This window comes from Zophobas morio, unplaced genomic scaffold (assembly GCF_036711695.1).
Source record: "Zophobas morio isolate AGI-343-1 ecotype UQ-CSIRO unplaced genomic scaffold, CSIRO_AGI_Zmor_V1 ptg000014l, whole genome shotgun sequence".
NCBI lineage: Eukaryota > Metazoa > Arthropoda > Insecta > Coleoptera > Tenebrionidae > Zophobas > Zophobas morio.
In genome coordinates this window covers 5,354,834-5,378,153 of record NW_026972119.1, presented here as the reverse complement: position 1 = coordinate 5,378,153, position 23,320 = coordinate 5,354,834, and the positions used below count along the sequence as shown (strand labels likewise).

The following is a 23,320-nucleotide window of genomic DNA, read 5'->3' as shown; positions in this document are numbered from 1 at the left end:
TCTTTCAGCATTAATTGACCCTTCAATGAAAAATGTTCCACTTCTCTCAACGCATTGCAAAAATTGTCTGTCATACAAGAAATTTTGGTCGAAATTTTTCAATAAAAACACACTTTTCTGAATCAGCAACATTGTTTGGACTGATAACACAATATTGACGTCCTGCTAAAGTAGTACTTCCTCGATCTTGTACTATTTCTTTTTTTATTTCACTTATTCTTTTGTGCCACATCTCTTAATGAAGTTGATGGATGCTTCCTTGATCGTTTTCCTTTCCAAGTTTTTATCTGGTGTAGGTGTACCTTGCGGTTTTACACTCCTCGACTTTTCTTCGATGGTAAGATCTTCCAAAAATTTTGCAATCGTTCTCTGAATCCTGAAGCGGTTTGTACCATCCTTTTTTTTTGTAACTAAAGATTGAGATTTTGTTTTATATTCTCTAACTAATTGTGCAAAGTTTTCGATCGAATTCCATTGTTACAAATAGTGACAGTAAACAACAATCATTATCATTTATTAAGTCAAAACCAACTCTTAAAATTAATATTTTTAAAGACTCTTTCTCATATGTCTTTTGGTAAAATCAGTAGGGTAAAACCGGGATACATGACGCACGTTTTGAAAATAATTTGTAACATTCGCATTTAGTACTGGAACAGATTAAAAATTATGTCTGGCTATAGAGAAAAGCTTATATTTTATGAATAACATGTCGATTAAGTAAAAAAATATAAAATATTTCTTTAATAAAATAAAAACAAAGAAAGTGTTTTTTGCCATCTCTCCCGCACCATATGGGTTAGTTGACGCAGCAGCTATGGGAGAGATGCCTTGTAACAACATAACATTTTTTATTTGTAAATATTTGGTATAGTCTCTAGATAGGTGAAAGGAATTCTATTTTTGTTTCTTTTGTTCCATGCAGCCACATCTCATGCATGTATTTTCGTAATTGCTGCATGTTTCATGCAGCCATCTCATACATCTGTTGCAACGTATCCAATCAGAATTCGAAGACGTCGTTTCGTATCTGTCAAGACATTCGACACACTCATTTTCATCCAGGTCTTCGTCATCTGTGGTATCATTAACAATAAAATCATCTGCCTCATCTGAAGAACTTTCTTGACAAAATATTCGTTTTTTCACTGTTTTAACAGTTTTAGAACTTTGACTCATTTTCTGTTGCTTTTCTTTTTTCTTTTTGACAGATTCCTCTTTTTTCAGGCGTTTTTCTTTTCTTTCTTCCATGTAAGATAATTCCGTCAAGTTCTGGGCAGACTGTTTTCTTCTTGGACGTTTAGTGGGAACATAAATGGTTGGAACAGGAGAAATTTCACACAAAATTTTTGTAGGCGTCCAATCAGAACTGCTTGACGTTCCAGGAACTGCAAGATTGGTCACAACAGGTTCTTCGGGGCAAACTTGAGCCTCACTCAATCTTTCATTATCTTCGGAAGGTACACGCTGAGTAGGATCAGCAACTAAAAACGCGTATTCGGGAATAACAGAAGGCTTCAACGGAAATATTCCTGTAGCAGCAAATCCTGAAGTTCCATTTTTACTCGTAGCGGCATTAGCCCAAGCGCTGCTAAGGAGCATTCCAAAATGACGACGGTGAATTTTTGTTTGTGGATTTGCTCTGACAAATTCGTCGCATTGATTTTTAAAAAAAGCCTTCAGTGATTTAAAAAAGGACCGGTCTAGGGGTTGAAGGTAATGAGTTGTGTGGCTAGGTAAACACAAAAGAATTACATCATTTTCAACTGCTGTCTCCAGCATTTCATACGAATTCATGTGCGAACCATGTCCATCTAAAATTAGAATACATTTTCCTGGGGGTTTTCGAGGTATAAAATGATTTGTAAGCCAATCCATAAACAATTCTTCGTTGATGTAAGCGGATTCTCTTCGCATTTTTATTACAGACCCTGGTGGCATGGCTTCTTCCCAGGCAAGTTGCTTATTGACTCCTTTGAAGATGCAATAAGGTGGTAAAAAATTACCCTCCGCATTGCAACATGCTACTAGCGTTATGGTTTCTCCCCTTTCGGTTGATTTAATACTTTGAACAACTTTACTACCTTTAATTGCAACTACTTTTCCAGGTTCATTATTGAGCTGTAATCCAGTCTCATCCATATTAAATATGGATAAAGGTTTACTAAGTAAGTCATGATCAGTGAGTGTCTTTGTAAGTAACTGAAAGTATTGTTGCACTTCTTCTTTGTTCATACCTTCAGCTCGAGCTAAGGAGACGCCTTCTGATTGTCGGATACTTAGAGTAGGATTTCTTCGCATAAATAATTTCAGCCAATCATTTCCGGCAATTTTTTTGGTATTGTTAAAACGACCTTGTAGTCCCATCGACTTTGCCAAATTATAAGCAAGTTGACGAAGGGTTTTTCTAGATGGTGCAAATCCCGCTGATTGCAAAGTTCGAATATGGGCTACCAGTTTCTTCTCTGCCTCTTCTCCCAAGAAGGACGCACCTCCCAAAGATCCTTTTTTCAAATTTCCGGTTTTCAGCCGAGTGCGTAGTGTTTTTTCAGGAATATTATGGTCTTTAGCGGCTTGTCTAATTGACCAGTTTTGATTTCGAACAGCTTCCACAGCAGCTCTTAGCTGTTCTTCTGACCATTGGCCCCTACTGCTTTTCCGGGGACCGTACATTGTAGGCATTTTGATCTAAACATTAAATGAAACAGGATTATAATTGATTTATAGTTTTAAATTGATATGCGTCATGTATCCCCAAACAGCGTGCGGCGTCTCTACCAAATGTATGGGATAGACGACGCACGTTCATAGTAATGCACCAGCAAAGAAAGTTGCATTGAATTAACTCACAAAGACACTAGAAACTAACCTATTTTCATCGACTAGTTTGAATTTTACTCAGCAGTTATATTTGTGTCAAAATCGTTGTGGAATTAAACATGCTGTGAAACTTCAGACTGCGCACAAAGTACAAATTAATTAATGTAGTACTTACCACTTGTAATATTGCTGATTTAACGTGAACACCGTTGAAGTAATAATCACGCTATCATATGCAGTGCATTGTTTCACATATTAAAGTTACCTGGCGCGAAATTTAAACGGTGCGTCATCTAACCCGCCGCGTCATGTGTCCCTGTTTTACCCTATCTATTTAAAAATCGTGCAAAACTTTCTAAAGCGAGCCGTAAGTGCCTACTAAGATTAGTAATGAAATTAAAATTAAATTCTTAATTTTTAATTTGGTTGACCGAGTACCATTTATTATTTACTAAGTAGTGGCAATTGATAGGACAACAACTTTTTTTGCATAGTGATCAAATTACCGGACTTTTTTGTCAAAAAATCGTATTTTTTGATCGTACCTTTTTCATTACTTTTACTTTGATTTTTACATTTTTTTAACAATTTTATTCAATGATGGGTCCTGGCGTCTAGGCTTATTGTCTACCAGTTTTTTTTTTCTGTAAATATAGCAACAATTTTTGAGTGACAGCAAAATCGCGAAATGTCAATAACAGATTCTTTTTACTTTTGGCATGCAAAAAAAAATTACGCGTACAACTGATTTTGAAAGTTTCTTTATTTCACTAAAAAAATATCACTTCCAAAAGTAGTTGTACAAATAACTATGTATTTATTTAACAAAAGTATGCTTTAAGTTGTTTTTATTGTTAAATGAATTGACTTGATATCCCAAAATTGTCAATGAAGCTCCTAAAGATGTTGTAAGTGTTTTATAAGAAGAATGGAATCGAAAAACAACTTAATTCGATAAACTGTGCAAACCACACGCAAAAAGGTAACGGACTATAGCTAAACTACAAGTAGGTAGGTACTAACCAATATATTGTATATTGAGAAAAAATAATTCAGCTCATTATTTATCCTATTTAGAGCATGAAACAATCCCATCTAACAAAATTACTACTTAATTTTAGAAAATTAAAACTAAGTATTAAAAAACAATAAAAAATTAAACAAGACTTCTTCATGAAAGTTAAAGACATTCATCATGTTAATGCCTCAGCTTCCACAACGAAATTGAGTAATCACAAGCTTAATTGAAGAAAATTACAGAGCTTCATGCTCCCAAAGCTTTATTCAATGATACCAAAAATATAAAGTATAAACGGCAGTTTTAGTTTTCAATGTTCAATTTCGTAGAGTAGTGTTTATCGAATTTATGTGGTATGTTGTCAAGCTTCTGTGTGTTCGCATAATTTCTGCTATCTGTTTGACCCCGACATTGATTTTAATTATTGCACAAAAAGTTTAGTGACACTTCCAACACTCTTTTATTTAATTTTACTTTGCTCTCCACGAACCCAAATCCCAGATCAGTTTAGTGTCAAAAAGCGATATGTAAAACAGGGATTGGGCAGTCCGAACATCGAAAAGCTTTTGTGATAAAATACGTCACTTCAGGAACACTCTATTAACAGATTATCTGAAAAAATAAATGCTAATAGCCGGGGATTTTTTTGCCGATACGGTATTCTCTGTTTACAGGAGATAAAATTAAACTTATGATTTATTTTCGTGACCCTACGGTAGGAGTGAGAGACAAACAGCCAGCAAAGGCCGGCTCTGTCCCTCTGGTTAATTGCTATGTAATTAATGGGCATACATAATTGCAGACCGCAAAGAATTCATGTGTTGTGGGGGTGCTTTAGTTAATAAAACGCATCGGTTGGATCTGACAAGACGACTTATCCCTGGTCGTTAGTCAATAACGCTGGACTTCAGGGTCGGCATTTCGAGTAGAGTTTGACTTTTTGTGGGCCTTGACCGGCAGTGGCGTCTCGTGGGTCTTTAGATCCTATCGCTGTGCGCTTGTTTCGACACGTTAAAGTTGAAGTCGTGTTACGCCCCTCAAACTTTAGTTATTTAAAAGGGATTTTGCATAATTAACATGCACATATTTCCTAAGGCATTTTCCGAAGTTCGGGCAGATCAAAGATCATATTGCGTTAGCTGGAAAGTTTCTATTCGAGCTGGCTATATAAGAAATACAAAATTTGCCACGAAAATTTAAAAATTTTATTTTATTTCATCATTTCAAAATAAAGTCCGATTTGTTGTTAGTTTAACAGGACAAATCTGCAATTAAACTGTTTCGAGAATTTTTATTACCTACATAATAGGAAAATTAGAAGACGAGTGGTGATTTTTTTATGTGATGTTTGTTAAATATAGCGGAAAGAAATATGGTTTAGTGACCTAGACGTGATGATAAAATGCTTAGGTTAGAAAATGATTAATTTCAAAAGATAAGATGGTTAATTTGTGATCATAGAGTGATGAACTTCCGTCTCTGCATGATCGATGTTGGCTGTATTTTAATACTACTTTAATCTCATTTAAAGGATAATTTTATTTCAAATTAATATATGTTTGCACACGGATCAATTTAAAACCTTTTGTCGTGTGTACTACCGACAGTTATTTTTTACACGTTTTTGGTGTACCGTTATAACAATAATTTAATCATTGACGTCATAACGTAGTACATAAGCACAAATTTGGTGTTAAATTTTGTATGTAATTAGTTTTGTTTGCGACAACGTCAGGCGAAGTGATTTATTTTTGTTTCGTTACCTTGTTTGTCGCATTTTCTTCCTTTAATAAATCTAATAATATAGGGTAAATGTGTACAAGAGTGCGCATATGTATAAGAGTACGCACTGATGATTTCTCCTTATTAGTGCCATCTGGGTAAGATGAAGTTATACCATTCACAATCAAATGCTAAACTTGAGATAAAGGTGCAACAGTGACCTGTATATAGTTTATAGTTTGATCGTACTGACGATTTTATGTTTACGCGTTGTGTGGATGTAATTTTTACAGCTCATAGTTTTAGTTTTTTGTAAGGTACGTACCAGTTCTTTTATTTTACAGTAATAATGTTCATTAGCTGTAACTTTTAAGGTGTCGTTATACACTAGCAGTTTTATACTTTCTATACATCAAAAGCTTTTAACTTTGAAAACATTAGGTTATGTACAAATGTACAAGAGTGCGCAATACTTGCGATACGTAGTCTTATAGATACATATGATATCTACTATAATGAATTATTTAACTCTACTACTTTGTACTGCTTCTCAAGTTGTGTGGTGGTGGTTATGGTGATGTTTGTTTTTTAATTTTTACTTCCTGAGCGTAAGCGAATGAAGTATTGTGATCGAGTCCGTCGACCGACTCTCTACTTTTACGTTTTCTCGAATTTCAAGACCCGTAGAGTACGAAGAAATATGGATCCCGTTGTATGTGTAGTCTGTAGTCACTTGTCCCTATTTATTTTCACCTTAGAAATAAAGATTTTTTTCATAAAATGTAATGCGCACTCATAAGCGTTCAAGTGCGCACTCTTGTGCAGTGGACTGTCTAAGAGTGCGGATTTACACATCTTGACAAAAATTGAAATTACTCTTAAAATATAGTGGTCTTGGGACGTACAATTAAATATATCTGATCTCTAAACATGTATATGACGAACCCATGTCATAAAATTTGTCTATCCAAAATAATTAAAAAGTTATTGACAGTTTTACACTAAGTGCGTACTCTTGTACACATTTACCCTAATACTTGAAGTGACTGGTGAGACAACAAAATTACAAATACGAAACAAATATAATTTTTTAAACTGTGGGTGTTATTTGTAATTTAAATTTATTCGTTTTGCATGTATCAGTGTTCTACGAAATTCTTATTTGTATAAGCAAAAGACTATTCAATTACTTTTTAAATAAAACGACAGCTGTAAATCATGATAAAATTACAAAGCTTAGCCCACATGATAAAATAAAAATTTATATTATGAGTGCATGCAAAATGAAATGTAAACCAACGTTGAATGCTGGTATTTACATAAAAATAATAGTCCGCCATACTAAGTTTGGAGAAAGTGCTGAAAATAACCGATTATACAGGGGTGTTTACCGAATCAACGTCCTAGCAGTGAAAGTCAACAACCTATTTCTTTATTACCGTGTGACGTTAATTTAAAGCTTGGATCATAGCCCCTGTTTTGACGGGCTAAACCAAAACTGAACGATATTCGGTATTTACACGCCCACAAGGCAATAGAAAAAAAAATCACATACCTAATTTATGCCTACCGTCGGCATTGTTTTTTTAATAGCAGCACGATTTTCCCTTTTTTAAATTTGCAATTCTATCATTGATAAAAAAAAAACTATCTGATGCTAACTTTCTGCATCACTTTTTTTTACTACGATGTTTGAGGGGGCGACATACAATGTTGATATTTCTAATGCAAGAAATTCAATTTTCGATTTAAAATAATTATTATCACCAACCCATTGTGTTTAAACGCGAAATATATCTATATCTTATACAGCAGCGACTTACTAAACAAAGATCTCATTAACTTTATGCTTTAATTTATCGGTGCTGTGTTTACCTATGTACCTACTCGAAATATCTCATACCGACTCGATGTATTGTTTTCAGCAGAATCATTTCAGTCTTAAACCCAACAGAGTTTCAAGATACGAGACTGAAATTAAAGTATTAAATCATTATCAGAATTAATGAGATAAAAAATAAAATAAGAAATACATACATATATATTTATAAGTGATAAAACAAATTTCACCTAAATTTTAATAAAGGGCAATATTTTCTCCTTTAATTATTCTATAGGAAAGTTAAAAGGCAAAAACTGAGGACAATTGAAAATGATTTTCAAAACCACCCTTACCTTTTTTAAAAACTTAATTCTTAAACAGCTCGAGAATAAAATGTTAAAAATCACAATAAAAGGGAACGACTCCAGATTTTAAATGTCACTATTAGAGATACATTTTAAAATAAACAAATCTAGTAGGTATCTTTCAACGACATAACTCACTCACATTCTACAAAACACGTTAGTTAATATTTACATACATATTCTAATTCTATTGCAATCTTTACTCAGGTTTCACTTAGAACGTAAATAAGATCACTGTCTTATTTAAATTGCATATTATTCTTTATCTAATACAACCGGAAAACTTATCTAGACGTATGGAAATGAACGTCTACATTTTCATACTCAAAGTAGGTGACAAGAGTGCAATTAATTAATCACAGTTGAACTGACCCATAAGTGAGAAACTAAACATAAATAATAGCATGCAACTAAACGCGCTCGGAGAAAAAGTACGCCAGTTTACAAAAACGTCAGCATTCAATCGACCCCACCTTAGCAGTCTTCATGTAAAAGTTAAACCGCCGATAATTCATTTGTTAAAGCTTTCAGAAATTACTGTAATTCAAGAGAAATTACACAGAGGTTAACCGGTGTAATTGGGACGTAATTGATTACACTTAATTGCTGCTCTGTCAATGCATCGGAAACATAACCACGAATCAAGTTTAGCATCACTCGGATAAAACTAGTTGCGCGTATATGAATTATTTATTTTTTCACGAATGTGAAAAATTTTGCACCGAATCATTAGACGAACAGTAAACGTAGAAATAGATCTACGTAACGGTCGTGTCTGCGCCGCTAGACTACAGATTTTTTATATGTATGTAATAGCGCCCTCATCATGTATGCAGTTATGATCATGAAAAACAAACTGTTGCAGCTTGTTCGAGGAGAAAAAATGTTGATAATTTATTGACCATTTGCTTTCAATTTTGTTTTTTGCATCAGTTTCCGTTCGCACTGCTGCCAATGTCTGACACCTCTAGCTGCAAATGAAAAATTTAAATTCTCGAGCAGTGAAAGAAATGAGTTCACTTTGTTGTGTTGGCTGATTTGTGAACCTTTTAACTGTTTCTATATTTAGATGCTGATTTATATCATGTATCTATTAATGGAGCATTGTCGTAGAGATATTTAAAATATTTCATACGCTCTTCCCAAGATGTTTACACTTCGAGAATTAAACCGTTTATTAAATACAAACTGTACGTTGACTCGGGTTTTTCAATTACTGAATCGTTCTTTCTTCAGTTTTAAAATTACAATTTTTATAAATCCGTATCTCAACCAATTTTTATAAAACGGGAAAGTATTAAAAAAATGCACAGCCCCGCAACAGGTTGTTCAGATAACAACTATAATAAACTCAAGTTAGTTTGCACCCTCATAAATCATCCCTATCTCCAAATAGGTCAGTTACAGTTATTTCCAGAAACATGAGATTTTTTTGGCTATTTAAAGTCCAACGCACCGCAGGATTCCGAGCACCTTAGCACAGGGAAATAGCCACAGTCCAAACCTTCAAAAGTGGATTCGAGGTCAGACTCATTCACTCCGAAAAGAATAACAAAAATACAAAGAATTTTTTTGGTCGTTTTATTGCAGCTAAACAATAGACGGTTTTTTCGGTCGGAGACATGTAGGTATTTGTACCTACAGAGTGTTCTCCTTCTACAAAGAAAAATTACGTGTAAATTTAAATCTGCTCTATTCCGAAGGGACACAATTAAGAGTTACCCGAAAAAGTTGGGCAAAGGCGAGAAATTGAGCATAAATCACGGCTAAATTGTATTACAAAGTTTTGAATAATATGGGTACACTGCGACGAGGCGAGAATGTTGATAAAACTCATTATAATTGGTTGCTTTTCGTTCGATTGGGTATCCGCATAATAAAAAAACTCGTTTGCATCAGGTATCGACATTAATAAAAATTAAGAAAATGTCCTGTGGTAGCACGATGGATTTAATACCCAATTATTAAGAAACAACGCGGTTTAAGTTGGTCGTAACCGTTTCGAATAAATTGATCGAGAGCCGCCTGATTTATTTATGATCTTGATTATCGATTAAGTTTTTTTAGTCGAGCTCTTCATAATTAAGACATTAAAGTTCAATAGCAATAAAAAAACTTAATTGTTACTTAAGGAGGTGGGTGTTTGGAATTTTCGGACCAACAATTTTGCGCCATTGAAACTCGTGTGTTTGATCATATCTGCTCCATTGTTTGTTTTCCGAGACTGTACTTTTGCTTTTTTCCCGTAATTTGATTAATACGAGAAGTTGTTGTTTTACCAAATTAGCAAGTACTATTATTTTACGTCTTGATGCTTATGTAACCGGTGAATATAAATGCAAGTTTTTAACATTAATTATGGTTAAAGTATCAATTACAAGAAGTGTCTATTTTGTCTTAAAGAATGTACCACATGGAAACACAGAAATGCGTAAAGCTATCTTAAAAGAATGAGTTAACATTCACTGCAGTCATGACGCATGTCACGTGAATGTGTTATAATGCAAGAAAGTTTCATTTTGACAAATTTATTTTTCCTTTGTCTAATGGCATGTACCGCGGAAGACATTTGCCTAAATGGAGTCCAAAAGCCAGGAAGGGGCTAGTCCTCTGGGAAGCGATACTCGCAGCGAAATAGCAAAGTTTAGATAAAGGAAGATAAACAGATTATAATGATTTAAACACTCTCAAATACGTCCAACTATAATAAAGTTCTTAACAAAATTTAAAAGTAAAGTTTCCTAGTTAATTTATAGCAGGAATTTTCAGGACTTCCAGCGCATAGATGAATTTTTGTACCTTCCTCAAGCCGCAATAAATTACGCGAAAGTATACGGGGAAGTCAGTGACAGTTTTAAAATTAAATTTTTATCAAACCAATGCACCTGCCCGACGTAATCGAAGGCAGCAAAGACCCGAAAGTGCGTGAAGCAAAAAGTGTTGCAGCAATCTTGATGCAATTGAGCTTGATTTTAGTTGAAATAAAAAACACGCGCATGTACGTGGGTATTTGTAGTTAAAAACCGAACGGAAGTATTCATTATTCTTTTAGATTTTTAAATTTCGTTGCAGCTGTTACCGCAGTCGATGTATAATTAGTATTTCGTGAAGATGTAATTAATAAGTATTGACTGCAACTGTATTTTCCTATTACGCGATTACGAAATTCTACACATACAGAGAGCAACAATAAATAGTTCATATCGTAAATTTATTTCTGAAATATAAGCTCATTCTACAAGTTTACAACCTTCGGAAGAGTATTTATTCTGATGTTAACAGCTAAATTTTCTAAAAAATGCTTTCACATGTCATATACCTACGAATTAATAATAATTAATTATATTATAACATAAACTGGTGATCGCTTGAAAGGGAACGGTTGGGCATTTCATGTAATATGCTTAAAGTGTGACAAGTAATTCATTATCTCGTAGAATCCGAAATAGATGTACCATGAATATGATAACCAAATCCTTTGGGATTTGTATGGGGTAGTTAAAACCGAATGAAACTAATTTACTTCGGCAAACCTTGCATATTTTAGCTTTTTACATATTTTTCAATCTGTTATGTCCTATTACGTTAATTTGAAAAGTTCTATTTTCTTAAAATTTACAATAACATAAATATATTTAAAATTTTCAGAATACTTACTAGTGAAAAACGTGTCTAAAACGGTGTTTATTTTTATTCTCAAAAAATGTAAAAGGGCGGTTATTATGAATTTATTAAATTACGAATTAGCTCCTAGACATGCTCCAGATCTTTGAATTGAATTATTATCACTACATCAATTCGTTTCATTGTTAAACTCTGTAGAACAACTGGAAACTCAAATACTGAGTTATACTTTTTTTTAATACTCTAGAAAAAACCAATATATAGATTTGACTGATGCAACAAGTACACAATTTTATAGTCTAGAAACTGAACTAGTAGGGTAGGATTTTTAAGTTAACGGTTGTAAGTAGTGTACTAGGGACCAATTTATGACACCGAAAAATTCGACTTTTAAACACAGCAGAGAGGATAAATTTAAAGGTTCAGCTCTGGCAATGATGATCATTCAAAACGCTTATGCATTTAAATTTTCCATGTTGTATTCTACTAATTCATATCTTACTACATACAATCGTTGACAGTGAACTAAGTTTTTCAAATTTTAAATATACAGAGTGATTAAATAAGCGTGCGCTCCTCGATATCGCATTAATCACCAATCATAGAAAAAATGACCAAAGCTGTACGGATTTTTGAACATTCTAACATAAAATTATTTTCAACTAACGGAGTATTTTGTTTTTGAGATGCAGCATACACTCTATAGTTTTAAGAAGGAAAACTATATGTTTCTGCATTTACTGATTTGTCTCTTTTTAGGCTTTGCAAGCAGAGAGCTAATTTTGAAAATCTGATGCAATGTTGCAAAGTTTTTTCATTTTCCAAAAATGTTTTCACAAAAAAAATGTAGGGTTGTTTTTAATACCCGTGTTGCCACATACAATATAGATAGATAGATAGATAGATAGATAGATAGATAGATATCTAATCAAAGAAGCTTTATGTAGTGCTTAGAGTACAACTTGAATATACAGAGTATTTGAAAAAAATCTAAAACATGCTAATTTTGCGTCATCAGATTTTCCCACCAACATCCTGTGTTCTATTACTGAATGCTTTGTATCTAAAATAAACAGTTTTTGCAGTTTCTCTTTTTTTTTTTAACAGCGACAATAAAATAAAAAAAAATAAGTGAACAAAAAAACAGAATAAGATGTAATAAATGTAATGTAGGTATAACTGGGTACCATTAACAACTTAAACACGATTTTAATTACGCGGGTGATTTTTTTTATTTATAAATATTTACAGCGTATTATACAACGTGTTTCAACATGATTTTCATCTAATCGCCTATGGCTGCACATTTTCATCAAGGGAAAGATAGGAGTTGATGCTAACTAGATGAAAATCATTTCGAAACACCCTTTATTACCATACTCTGGATTTTAGGTATACTATATGCAAACATTTAGTGCGTTTATGACTTTGACGTTGAAAGTACTTTACAGATGACCCTTCATAAAACTTAGCAAATGCAAACCATACTACGTGTCAGGGCCGGGGGAGACAGTACTACCCTGTGCTTTATTATTAGGTTATCCATAAGCGGGTTTAAAACATCCGGCTGTGACGACCTACTGAATTATAATGGGAGTTAAATTAATGTGAAGCCATAAATGCACTAAAAGTTTGCGTCCAGTATACCTATAACGTGGACATAATTTAGTTCATATTTGATACATACTTATATTGATTTGATCTGCTGTAACTCTGAACTCTCTCTTAAAAGGACAACAAATGTTTTTCAAAGTTACCTGCTGCATACGATGACATTCTGACAAATTTCTGATTTTGTCAAAAATCGTGTCATTCTGGCACTGAGATTATCTATTTACCCCAGTGAATTTGTAGAAGAGTTGGTATTGTAAAGGGTTTAAAATCTGTGTTTTATTGCAAGTGTAGGTAATGGTCTTTCTAAAATTCTTATTTTGGAGTTTATTTTGCTGTCAGAGGCAATCTTGAGCAAGTTTTCAACTGGTTTTAGATGTATACTAAATGTGATAATTTTTTTTACATTTTTATAGTATTTTTTGAAAGTTCTACGTGGGTTTCGATTTGTAATAATAATTTAAAATGTTAATGTATAAAATTAAGTACAAAATATACTAAATGTTCTTAAATTGTAGCGCCTAATATAAGTTTGATGTAATTAAAAATGTGGATTAAAACGTATCATCTGATTTTTGAGAATTACTCAGAAATAGCGCCAATGTTATTCTTCCTTTAAACTTTTATTACTTAACCAAACTTATTTTATCGCTTAAACGCCTTCAGGGTTGATTTAAAAACCAAAAGTGTAGATTTCTTTGAGTTGAAATAATTGTTCTTTAAGACATGCATTTTCCATTCTTAATTATTTCAAGATAACTTTGTTTTTTTCAAACAATATGCAAGTAATTTATCATAAAATATTCCAACAAATAAATTGGTAGGACAGTTTCAATAATAGATTAAAAGTAACTCTTAAAGCAAATTAGAAATTGGACATAAGCTCGCTTGACAAAGTCTCTAGTGAACATTGTAATTCGAAAATAACACCTTAGAAATCAATACGAGAACCTTCACGAGAATGCTTAAAATTTATATTATAGTGTTTATAGTGTTTCTTCTACCACTTAAATCTGCATGCCGTTTTAGCAACAGGTTTGTAGCTGTAAGATTTGTACCCCAAAAATAAAAATTAAAAAATGTGTGCTAGATTTAAGTACCTATGAATTAAAGCAGAGGTGGTATATGTGAAATAGGATTCAATCTAGTCCAGTAAAGGAGACTTTCCACTATCACTGAGCTGAGATCATGAAATGGCTGCAGTTTATTACTGAGTAAATTAAATTTTCTAATACCACTGTCAAACTAAATCAGGTTTGAACATTATGTTCTTAATTTGTTTTCTGTGTAACATCGACGTTGAATTAGTTAATATAAGCTGCGGAGACTTTTTATAAAAAAAAATACAAAAGTGTCAATATTGTTGGAAGTAGTAAACAAAAATTTAAATTGTTTTCAGCCGTTGAAATTAACAATTTCTATACAAAAATAAGTGCAATTTAGCAAGATATATTAAACAGGTTACGTATTACATTTAAAAACAAACTAATAAATAAATATTTGCTTGACGCTCTCAAAATTAAAGTCATCAATAAAAAGGAACCCAGTTTCAATTGCATTTCAAACGGCCTTTCACAAGAACTATTACGTCATGGACATGCTTTAAATATTGAAAATAATATTAGATACAAAAAATATCGAAGGTCTACATGTGCCACCATTATGTCCAGTCTTACCTCATTCTTAAAATAAATATAAAAATTGAGATTACCTTAAAAAAGAGCGATTACATCACAATTTAGAACACGTCAACCAAAAAAACGTTTAAATTTATTCATAAAATGTAGCTCGTGTTAACACGTCCACGCATCTTTCTCAAAGTTTGTTGCAGTTTTTTTTTTTTTAACAGTGAGGTTACATATTTCTACTTTTTGTGTAAACGGTTCGACAAGTATTAAAAATGAGTTTTTTATAACCTTCATAAAAATCCATTTGGCTCGTTCTATCGTTTTGTAAATTTTTACGGCTTCTGTAATACTCATTACTCACGGCGACGTCGAACTGCACGCATCTTGCACTGAACCACAGTACACTTTCAAACAACTCAAAACACTGCACAATTCGCGACTTTATTGGCCTTTGATCGCTGCAAGACTAATTTGCCTTTGTTGCACCGCGCACAAGATGTAAAATAGAGGGGGTTGCACCATGGGGGTCTGATAAAGCAGGCTTTGGGGCCCGTCTGAAGGCCATTGAGGGTAGCCGATAGGACAAGATATCGCAGAGAGGGGACCCGACCAATGGCTAAAGGGATTTTCGAACTTTTGTTGGTGATTATCGGGTCGCCCTGGGGTATGTTTGGAAAAAGCCGACGTCGGACATAATAGCCCCCTCACAGAATATTTTACCTGCTTTTAATGGAGTAATAATGAACTAATTACCATCACAATTTTTTAGGTCTCCGCAGAATATAAATCATTGAAAGCTCCAATTTTCGAAGCAGCCAAATTACCACTATACAAAGGTTTCTGTCTTGTTGTACCTGGACTCACGCGCTTGTTTATTGCACGCAATCCCATCGAATATAAATGACAGCATTGAAAATTTTTTGGAAATGTGGCGCCACACAGTTTGCCTAACTATTTCCTGTGGGTTTCAAAGAAACCAGAGAATACTTGCACGTATTGTAATTTTTGGTGTGGGTATGTCTATCAACGCGCCCACATGCTCTTACCAAAAGAATTAAATCAGTGTGTATTCGATAAAATGATTTATTTTCCTAGATAAACTCCTGACTGGATGAATAATAGTGCCCAAATTTAACCATCTCGTTAATAGAAAAATCCACTTCAAGACGAAGTTATAAATTAGAACCTGTTTATTAAGGTATATATCTAATTATTTTCTGGAAGCTTGTCAAAAACTTCCTTTAATAAAAATCGTGTCATAAATTGTAGTTCTAATTAGAAACACGAGGCGACTATCGACTGGTCATAATAGATTATAACCCGAACGCCACTGTTTGTTCTTGTTACGTAAACCGCAAACCGGAGATATTACAAAAAATGGCGATTTAGTAACATGGCGTGCGGAGAAAACATTTTTTTCTAGGTAATAACAGCGGAGAACTATTATGAGACAATTTAATAAAGCAACCCGCAGATTAGCGAAATGCCATAAAAATGGTGATTCTCTTTAGGTTATAAAAATGGGAATCCCCAAGAAAATTGCAAATATAAAAAATTGGCCAAATTAAAAAATACGATCTCTGAAAAATAAACTTCATATTGATGAAAACGTACACAATGATGTGGTACTATTTCTTGTTGAAAAAGTGTGTTTGTTGCACTTTCGTTCAACGTTTGAGAACTGATGTATAAAGTACTTATTTAATGTAGAATTTTTGCCTTATTGCTGTTTTTATGAATGTGTGAATATAATTCATCCCTATTGACTCTTTAATAAATTTAGTGCAAAACAAATTTTATTCCTATTCATAAACTAAATCTTGATTATTTTTTAAGAGCTTTCTTTTGAGGACAGTAGATAATTAAATTCTGTTGACACGTTGACAGAAGTCGTTTGTACCTCTTGTCAACAAGCTAGTAAATAATGAGTATTCTCGAAACGATCACCAATTTAAAGCTGTTACTACAAGGGAACATTTCGAATAATTTTTTTATTTATACTAGCTAAAAGTAAAAAGTAGCTTTTTTAGCTTCACTGTTTAATATTCGTAAATTTTTGCAATTTTTCTTAAAAAAAAAAATAATTTTCTCAGGTTATTCGTTAGTGCAACTTGATGTAAAATTTGGTAAAATGTTGTACTGGATTGTTCAGAAAAGCATAATAAATGCAATAATATCAGTTTCAAAAATAGATGGTTCACTACTTCCGTAAAAACGTATTTAGAAAACAAAGCACAGAAAAGATTTTAAGAAAAAGCAAATAAAACCTATCAAAAGTAATAAATATTAAAATTTGCAGAGTAATTTTTCTATCAATTATTTTATCTAAGTGATGCATACGTGGAACTCATTCATTTGGTGAACAGACAATCTTGCCGTCAAAACCGCTGAAGAATCTTGTAAACCATCAGTCTATGAACGTGATGGTGCTTTATGATGAATTAAAAACATTTATTAGAAATTTTTCTATGGAAAAGTTTCTCATGTACGTAGAGGCAAGGTTCGCAGCATGGAAAATTTAAAATAATAATCAATTTGTAAGTAGTTTTTATAATATTCACTGAAAATTCCTTATGACTTGGTATCACATTGCATTAAATGATTTGAAAAAATATATATTTTAATGCAAAAATTTCCGAACTTATCAAATTTGTCCGGAAGAAACTGTTAGCTTTTTTAAAGAATGATATACGAGGGTGTTTACGAAGCATGAGGTAAAATTCAGGGACTTCTATTGCTTGGTTTATTTAAGTTTTTTTTCCTTGGATCATTTTCGGAGATACAGGATGCTACAAAAATTGCTGAAAATGACTACCACCAGCTAGGACACATACATTAAATCTTCACCTCATTGCCCGTCGAACTTTTTCAAAAATACCAGGGTTGTTTCTTATTGCAATACACCCCTCAATTATCTGATTTCTCGAGTCTTCTATTTTTTCCCACTGGAGTAGTAGGTTTATACTAAAGTTTTCAAATCTTTTACTTTTATTGCCTCGTATCTTCCAAACAAAACTCCTTTCCGAAAATCATTCGAGGAAAAAAAATCTAAAAATAATTTAAGAAATAACCCCCTGAAATTTTGGCGCATGTTTAGTAAACACCCTACATATTTTATGTGTATATAATATATCTACATATGTGATTGTGTTGATATTCTATGCAATAAATTAAAAAAAAAAAAAAACAAAACAGAACCTGAGCATGAGAGAATTTATTACATTAATTAACGGCAAAAATGTACATAAAATATAATATTTAACAGAATATTTAATTTTAAGCACCAAAGTGTTAATAAAATTTCTACCAAATTTTGACGATATCTTGTTCGTAAAATATGAAAAAACACATTACCTCTTTTAACACCAAAAGGGATTACGTGGTGTAAGATCTGAAGATCTTGCAAGGCACCAAATACAAACTATAATAAGTAGTAGGGATGTAGCGACTAGTGGCCGACCGGTCGGATAAGCCGACTATTCGGCCGTTTTTCATCGTCGGCTGGCAGTCGGCGACTAGTCGGCAAAACAGCCGATCGGTCGGCTTTTTTTATTACAATTAAAATAGTATATAAAACAATTAAACCCGGTTTACAGAACCTCAATTAAATATTTATTTGCGATTTAATTTTTAACACCGCGTTAAAGTATCATGTGACCGACTCTACGCCAATCAGACGTCGCTAATGGCCTTGTTAAATGACCTGACCTGACCTGACCTGACCTGACCGACTCTACGCCAATCAGACGTCGCTAATGGCCTTGTTAAATGCGCGATCAACTTAATCTCAGTTAAAATATTGCATAAACTGGCCCTAAATTGTGTTATTCTTTATTTTTGTACTGAGTTACTATAAAAAAAATAAATGTTAAAATTATCCAAACAAATTTAATACATTTTTTGGAAAACAAAGGAACTTTAGTTATTCCTTTTCTTAAAATAAAACAAATTTTTAAGGTAGTCAGAGAAATAGAAAAAAAAAACACACTGTCTGTCGCATTTATAAACCGGTTTTAGCAAAGCCGAACAGTCGGCCAACTAGTCGGTTTTTACTGGCCGAACAATCGGCTAGTCGGTTAGTCGGCCAGACCTACAGTCGGTACATCTCTAATAAGTAGGTAAATGTGTATTACTCAGAGCGATTTATATGAGACCGTGGTCAAATCTTAACGCTCCGTATTTTTGGTGGCCTGACTTAAAGTAAGTAAGTTTTTCTTGTACATCGTATAAGGGTGGAAATTTTGAAAATTTGAATCAAAGAAGAACACCAACATTGAATTAATCTATGATTCTTTTAAGACCAAGTACTTCATAGGTTATAAATAAGGGTTAAGTAATTTTATATATATTTTAGCTCATGATGAGTGATTTCTCTAATTCTCAGCATCCTAATTTTGTAGAAAAGAGATTATATTTCTTGTGGAAAACAAATTAACTTACAGACTACGACGGGTCTCTCACTGCTCTAATGAATAAAACAATGGTCTACCTATCATGTGGGTTAAATTATAATAGTACACGACGAAATTGTCTTTTAAGTCAGTTCCAATTACATTGTCATAAATATTTTAAGCAGCAGCAACAGCGTTGTTGGATAAATTAAATCTGACTTTTTATTGGCGAGTTTTTGCAAAACTTCAATATCAACATTTCTACTGTTTTCGATATCTCGATACTAAAACAATAAAAGATCCTATCATTTTTGGACTTTTATCTACCTCACTACAATTTAAAATTCAGCTCTTATCAATAATAAATTTAGATCTTTTGTAAAAAAATTTAAATGTTAATTTAAGACATATCTCGAAGCATATTTAAACTTTTAAGAAAGCCATGTATTGAATTTAAACCACATACTCATTTGTTAAAAAAAAGAATTTTCCATATTTTTTTGTATCTTACAAAACTCGATTGAAGTGACCACAATAGCTACTTTTATAACCATATAACCAGTGCAATTTTTAAAACTTTTTAATTGTGTAATTTGTAAAGTCAGGTTGCAACGTTTCGTGTAATTTTTAAAGGCAATAAAGCAGTTCAAAAAAAACAACAAAACAAGAAACAGATGTACGACCCGGTTCAGTATTTTCTCTTTTTTTAATTTTATTAAAATTATTACTTCCCGGAATTCCATTTTTCATCACGTGGCAACACAGAAACACCTTTCATACACTAACACAATTATAATTTATATACTTCTTTTACTCATATCTAGAACCCGCAACAGCAGTTGTCGTTGAAACAATACTCGCAATTTATTTATTTTTTTATGACTAGCGGTAATGTTCCCCGCACATGTGCCCACTTGTTACTCCCTTCAAATTTATAACACTTATTCTGTCAACATTGTCATACACCGTTCCTGTTATGAATATCTACCCGCATTTGTTCGAAAATGTCATTTTTATCCTTCGTTCGCTCGTTAAAGTTTCCGCCCAAAACTGCCCATTACGAATTGCCCCATGATCCAACGTGCGATAATGATAACAATGACGATTTATGACTCCGTGCACTTGCTGTGTACTCCACTCCGCCCCAGACATTGTAGTTCCCAAACCGTGTTCGTGCAGAATTCTCAATCAAAAACTCGTACGTTTTTCTTATTTCCCCTGCAGATTGTCCACGTGATGTGTTTTAAATTGCTCTTGTTGTTCCGCTTGGATTCAGAAGTTAAAGACGCCATATAAAATACATCACACGATTTTTAACCGGAAAAGCGATACCAGGAATGAAGAATTCGCGAGACTTATCTGAACCAGACTTAAACCACTTCCGCTACCATGTAGGTGTTTGAACGTGAAGTTTGATACGAGCGAAGCTTAATGTTTTCATCAAAATCTTGTAATCTACATTTAAAGGCCCGCCTAGATCAGAACCGTAAATCACGCGAGAGCACGCATCAGCCATTAAAATTTCTTTAACGCATGTTAAAGATCTAACAATCTGAAGAACGTTCGTCTAGTGTTCGTTAGTTAATGTTAGTATACACAGGGTGTTTGAGCGGCAAGTCAGTTGGTCACTGTACTACTAGTTGTTCAAAATGAATGTTACATGGTGGGATAGATTCCATTTCTTGATGGGTAAAATTTTTTAAATTTTTAAATGTTTATCATCTGTAAACCATAAATTTCTTGTTTTTTTTTTATTATTGTGACGTTCTAAATACACTTCTTTTATTGATGTGAAAATTGTTTTATAGCTTTATAAGTGGTATCTTTGGACCGAAGTTATGATTACAATGTGCAATGTTCCTTGGGTGCAAACAATTTGTGGACGTGCATTATCCGAGCAGACCTCCGGAGAATCATACTCTCTAAATGTCTGTAATTTTCTAGCCAACTGTAATTGTTACTACTGCTTTGTTGCTTAATACCATGTTTAAATAACAATTGTTTCTACTTTTATATTATTAACATTTACTGCATTTCCTTTCACACATCCAGTAGGAATATCACAATCAGAATTGTAAATATGTATATTAAAAAAAAAGTTTAATTATATTTTACACTTTTAAGTCTTAAAAAAATTATGTTGGGCCGACTGGAATTGAATGTCCACCACAGTGAGTCACAGTGCTTCTAACTACTTATATTTGAATTTCACTAAAAAATATAAAAAGTCAGCTGTTAAGAACAAATTTTGCTTGAAATTACTAGAACTGCACCCTGCCTTAACTTCCTGTTATCAAAATTGACATGGTTAAAAGTGAAGTTAATTTCAATCAAAATTTATGGATGATTATTATTTGGCAATTGAAGTACAAGAAAAATTTCTCAAAATTAGTTACCTAATTTTATTACCTACTCAGAGAGTATCTGTTAATCATGACGTATTTTTGGAGTTGGTAATCTGATTCTTTTGAGAGCCGATTTACTGAAACTCAATTAAATATTTGATTGCGATTAAATTTTTAATTTGTTCCACTCCATTTTCATTTCTGTTTAGTCCACGAGCCCCATTTTTAAAGCGATAATATTTCTTCTTTACGCTCTTATTTTTGATTGGTCTTATCAGTGGCGGCGTAGAGTGGTTTGGCACCCCGAGCACCCTCCATATAATAAAACAACAAATACCAAACGTGCTTACGTGTCTTATTTTGGCAAAATATTCTATGACGTTATCAAAATTTGCTTTCCTCTCTTTTTCAATTGATAAAATGGAAAGATTGTTTAATCGCGCTTAGCTCATTGTGGACCCTAAGCACGATTTTATCAATTCCAATTTTGAAAAGCTTCTTTCACATGAAGCTACCGAAACAAATGGTTAAAAAAATCTTAGGCTAAGCGCTAGACTCCGAACACACTCAGAATAGTCCCATCTTATGATGAATGGAAAAGCTCCAATGTAGTCCACTGAACCGCTTCTTCGGAAGAAATGTTTGCGGCTTCCAAGTGGCGCCTCAGTCGTAAAATTTCCAAAATTATGTCCTCTGCAGAAGATTCATCGTAGATTTTTGTCAGATTAGGAACTACTCCATGAACATCTTTTTTTTTGATGACGTTAGCAGTAGGATTTATAAACTTACCGTTGCAGTTGCTGTTCCCGCCGCCGTTGTTTTTAGAGCTGAAAGTTGTCATTTATAAACTCAAGTTGCCGTTGATGCTCAACGTTTACCGTATTTAAAGGGGTTGTAGATGAAAAGTGCAGGATTTAAGTTGATTACTATAAAAATTTACCAAGTATTTTAAACATATTTTAAGTTTCTTGTTGTCGAAATAAGTCTACATATACTAAGAAAAAAAGGCAAAATGTAGCCCCGCCCACCCGCCCCATCTCAATTGTGATGATTTTTTTTTATTCGTCGTGAGCCAAGGGGACGAAGCTTAACTGCAAACTGCAAAACTCTACGAGAAATTAAAAACATGTTTTTGAGTATCGTGTTGTTCAAAGAATACTATGTATATTAGGAAAAAATAAAACCGAAAATTAGGCCCCACCCATACCCGCCCCGATCTCAATTCTCAATTGTGATGTATTTTTCATTCATTGTCAGATCGAGGGGCGGGGCTTAAGTGCAAGATCGATATTTGTCTACAAGAATTTACCATTTTAAACATGTTTTAAGTTTATTGTTTTGAAAAGACAGCTACGTATATTAAGAAAAAAGGCAAAATATAAGCCCCACCCACCCGCCCTATCTCAATTGTGATGATTTTTTTATAATCGTCGAGAGCCAAAGGAGTGGAATTTAAATGCAAAATTCTTAATATCTCTTTCTACAAGAAATTACCATGTAAGACATTTTTTTGAGTATCGTGTTATTCAAAGGATACTATGTATATTAAGAAAAAATTAAAGCCAGAGATTAAGCGCCACACATAACTGCCCTGATCTAAATAGTAATGAAGTTTTCATTCGTTGGCAGACTTAAGGGCGGAGCGTAATTGCAAAATCCATATTTCCTTACAAAAATTTACCATTTTAAACGTGTTTTAAGTTTCAAAAACAAAAAAAATAATTGCAATTGAGATGGGGTGAGTGGGCGGGGTTTATATTTTGCCTTTTTTTTTAATATACATAGTATTCTTTGTACAATACGATGCTCAAAACATGTTTTTAATTTCTTGCAAAGAAATAAGTATTTTGCAGTTAAGCTGAGTCCTCTTGGTTCAGGATGAATCATCACAATTGAGATAGGGCGGTTGGTTGGTCTTACATTTTGCCTTTTTGTTTTAATATGTGTAGACTTCTTTTCATTCACAACATGAAA

The 23,320-nt window shown here is 33.1% G+C and overlaps 3 protein-coding genes across 4 annotated transcripts in view; all 3 read right to left on the bottom strand.

The window, feature by feature from the left end:
- Nucleotides 1-23,320, bottom strand: part of LOC135129218 (homeotic protein ultrabithorax-like) — a 543,629-nt gene that overhangs the window by 89,030 nt on the left and 431,279 nt on the right. The gene's annotated exons all lie outside the window — the stretch shown is intronic.
- The window catches only part of LOC135129216 (homeotic protein antennapedia-like), a 295,089-nt gene that overhangs the window by 187,594 nt on the left and 84,175 nt on the right, over nucleotides 1-23,320 (bottom strand). The gene's annotated exons all lie outside the window — the stretch shown is intronic.
- Nucleotides 679-3,140, bottom strand: LOC135128937 (uncharacterized). The gene is made up of 2 exons (XM_064056017.1): nucleotides 2,996-3,140; nucleotides 679-2,688 (listed from the first exon to the last, which is right to left on the bottom strand). The coding sequence occupies exon 2, from the start codon at nucleotides 2,680-2,682 to the stop codon at nucleotides 898-900; it is 1,785 nt and encodes a 594-aa protein (XP_063912087.1). The 5' UTR covers nucleotides 2,683-2,688; nucleotides 2,996-3,140; the 3' UTR covers nucleotides 679-897.

What these genes read in the sequence shown, in the direction of transcription:
- LOC135128937 (XM_064056017.1), bottom strand. Translation starts at nt 2,682, where the DNA reads ATGCCTACAATGTACGGTCCCCGGAAAAGCAGTAGGGGCCAATGGTCA.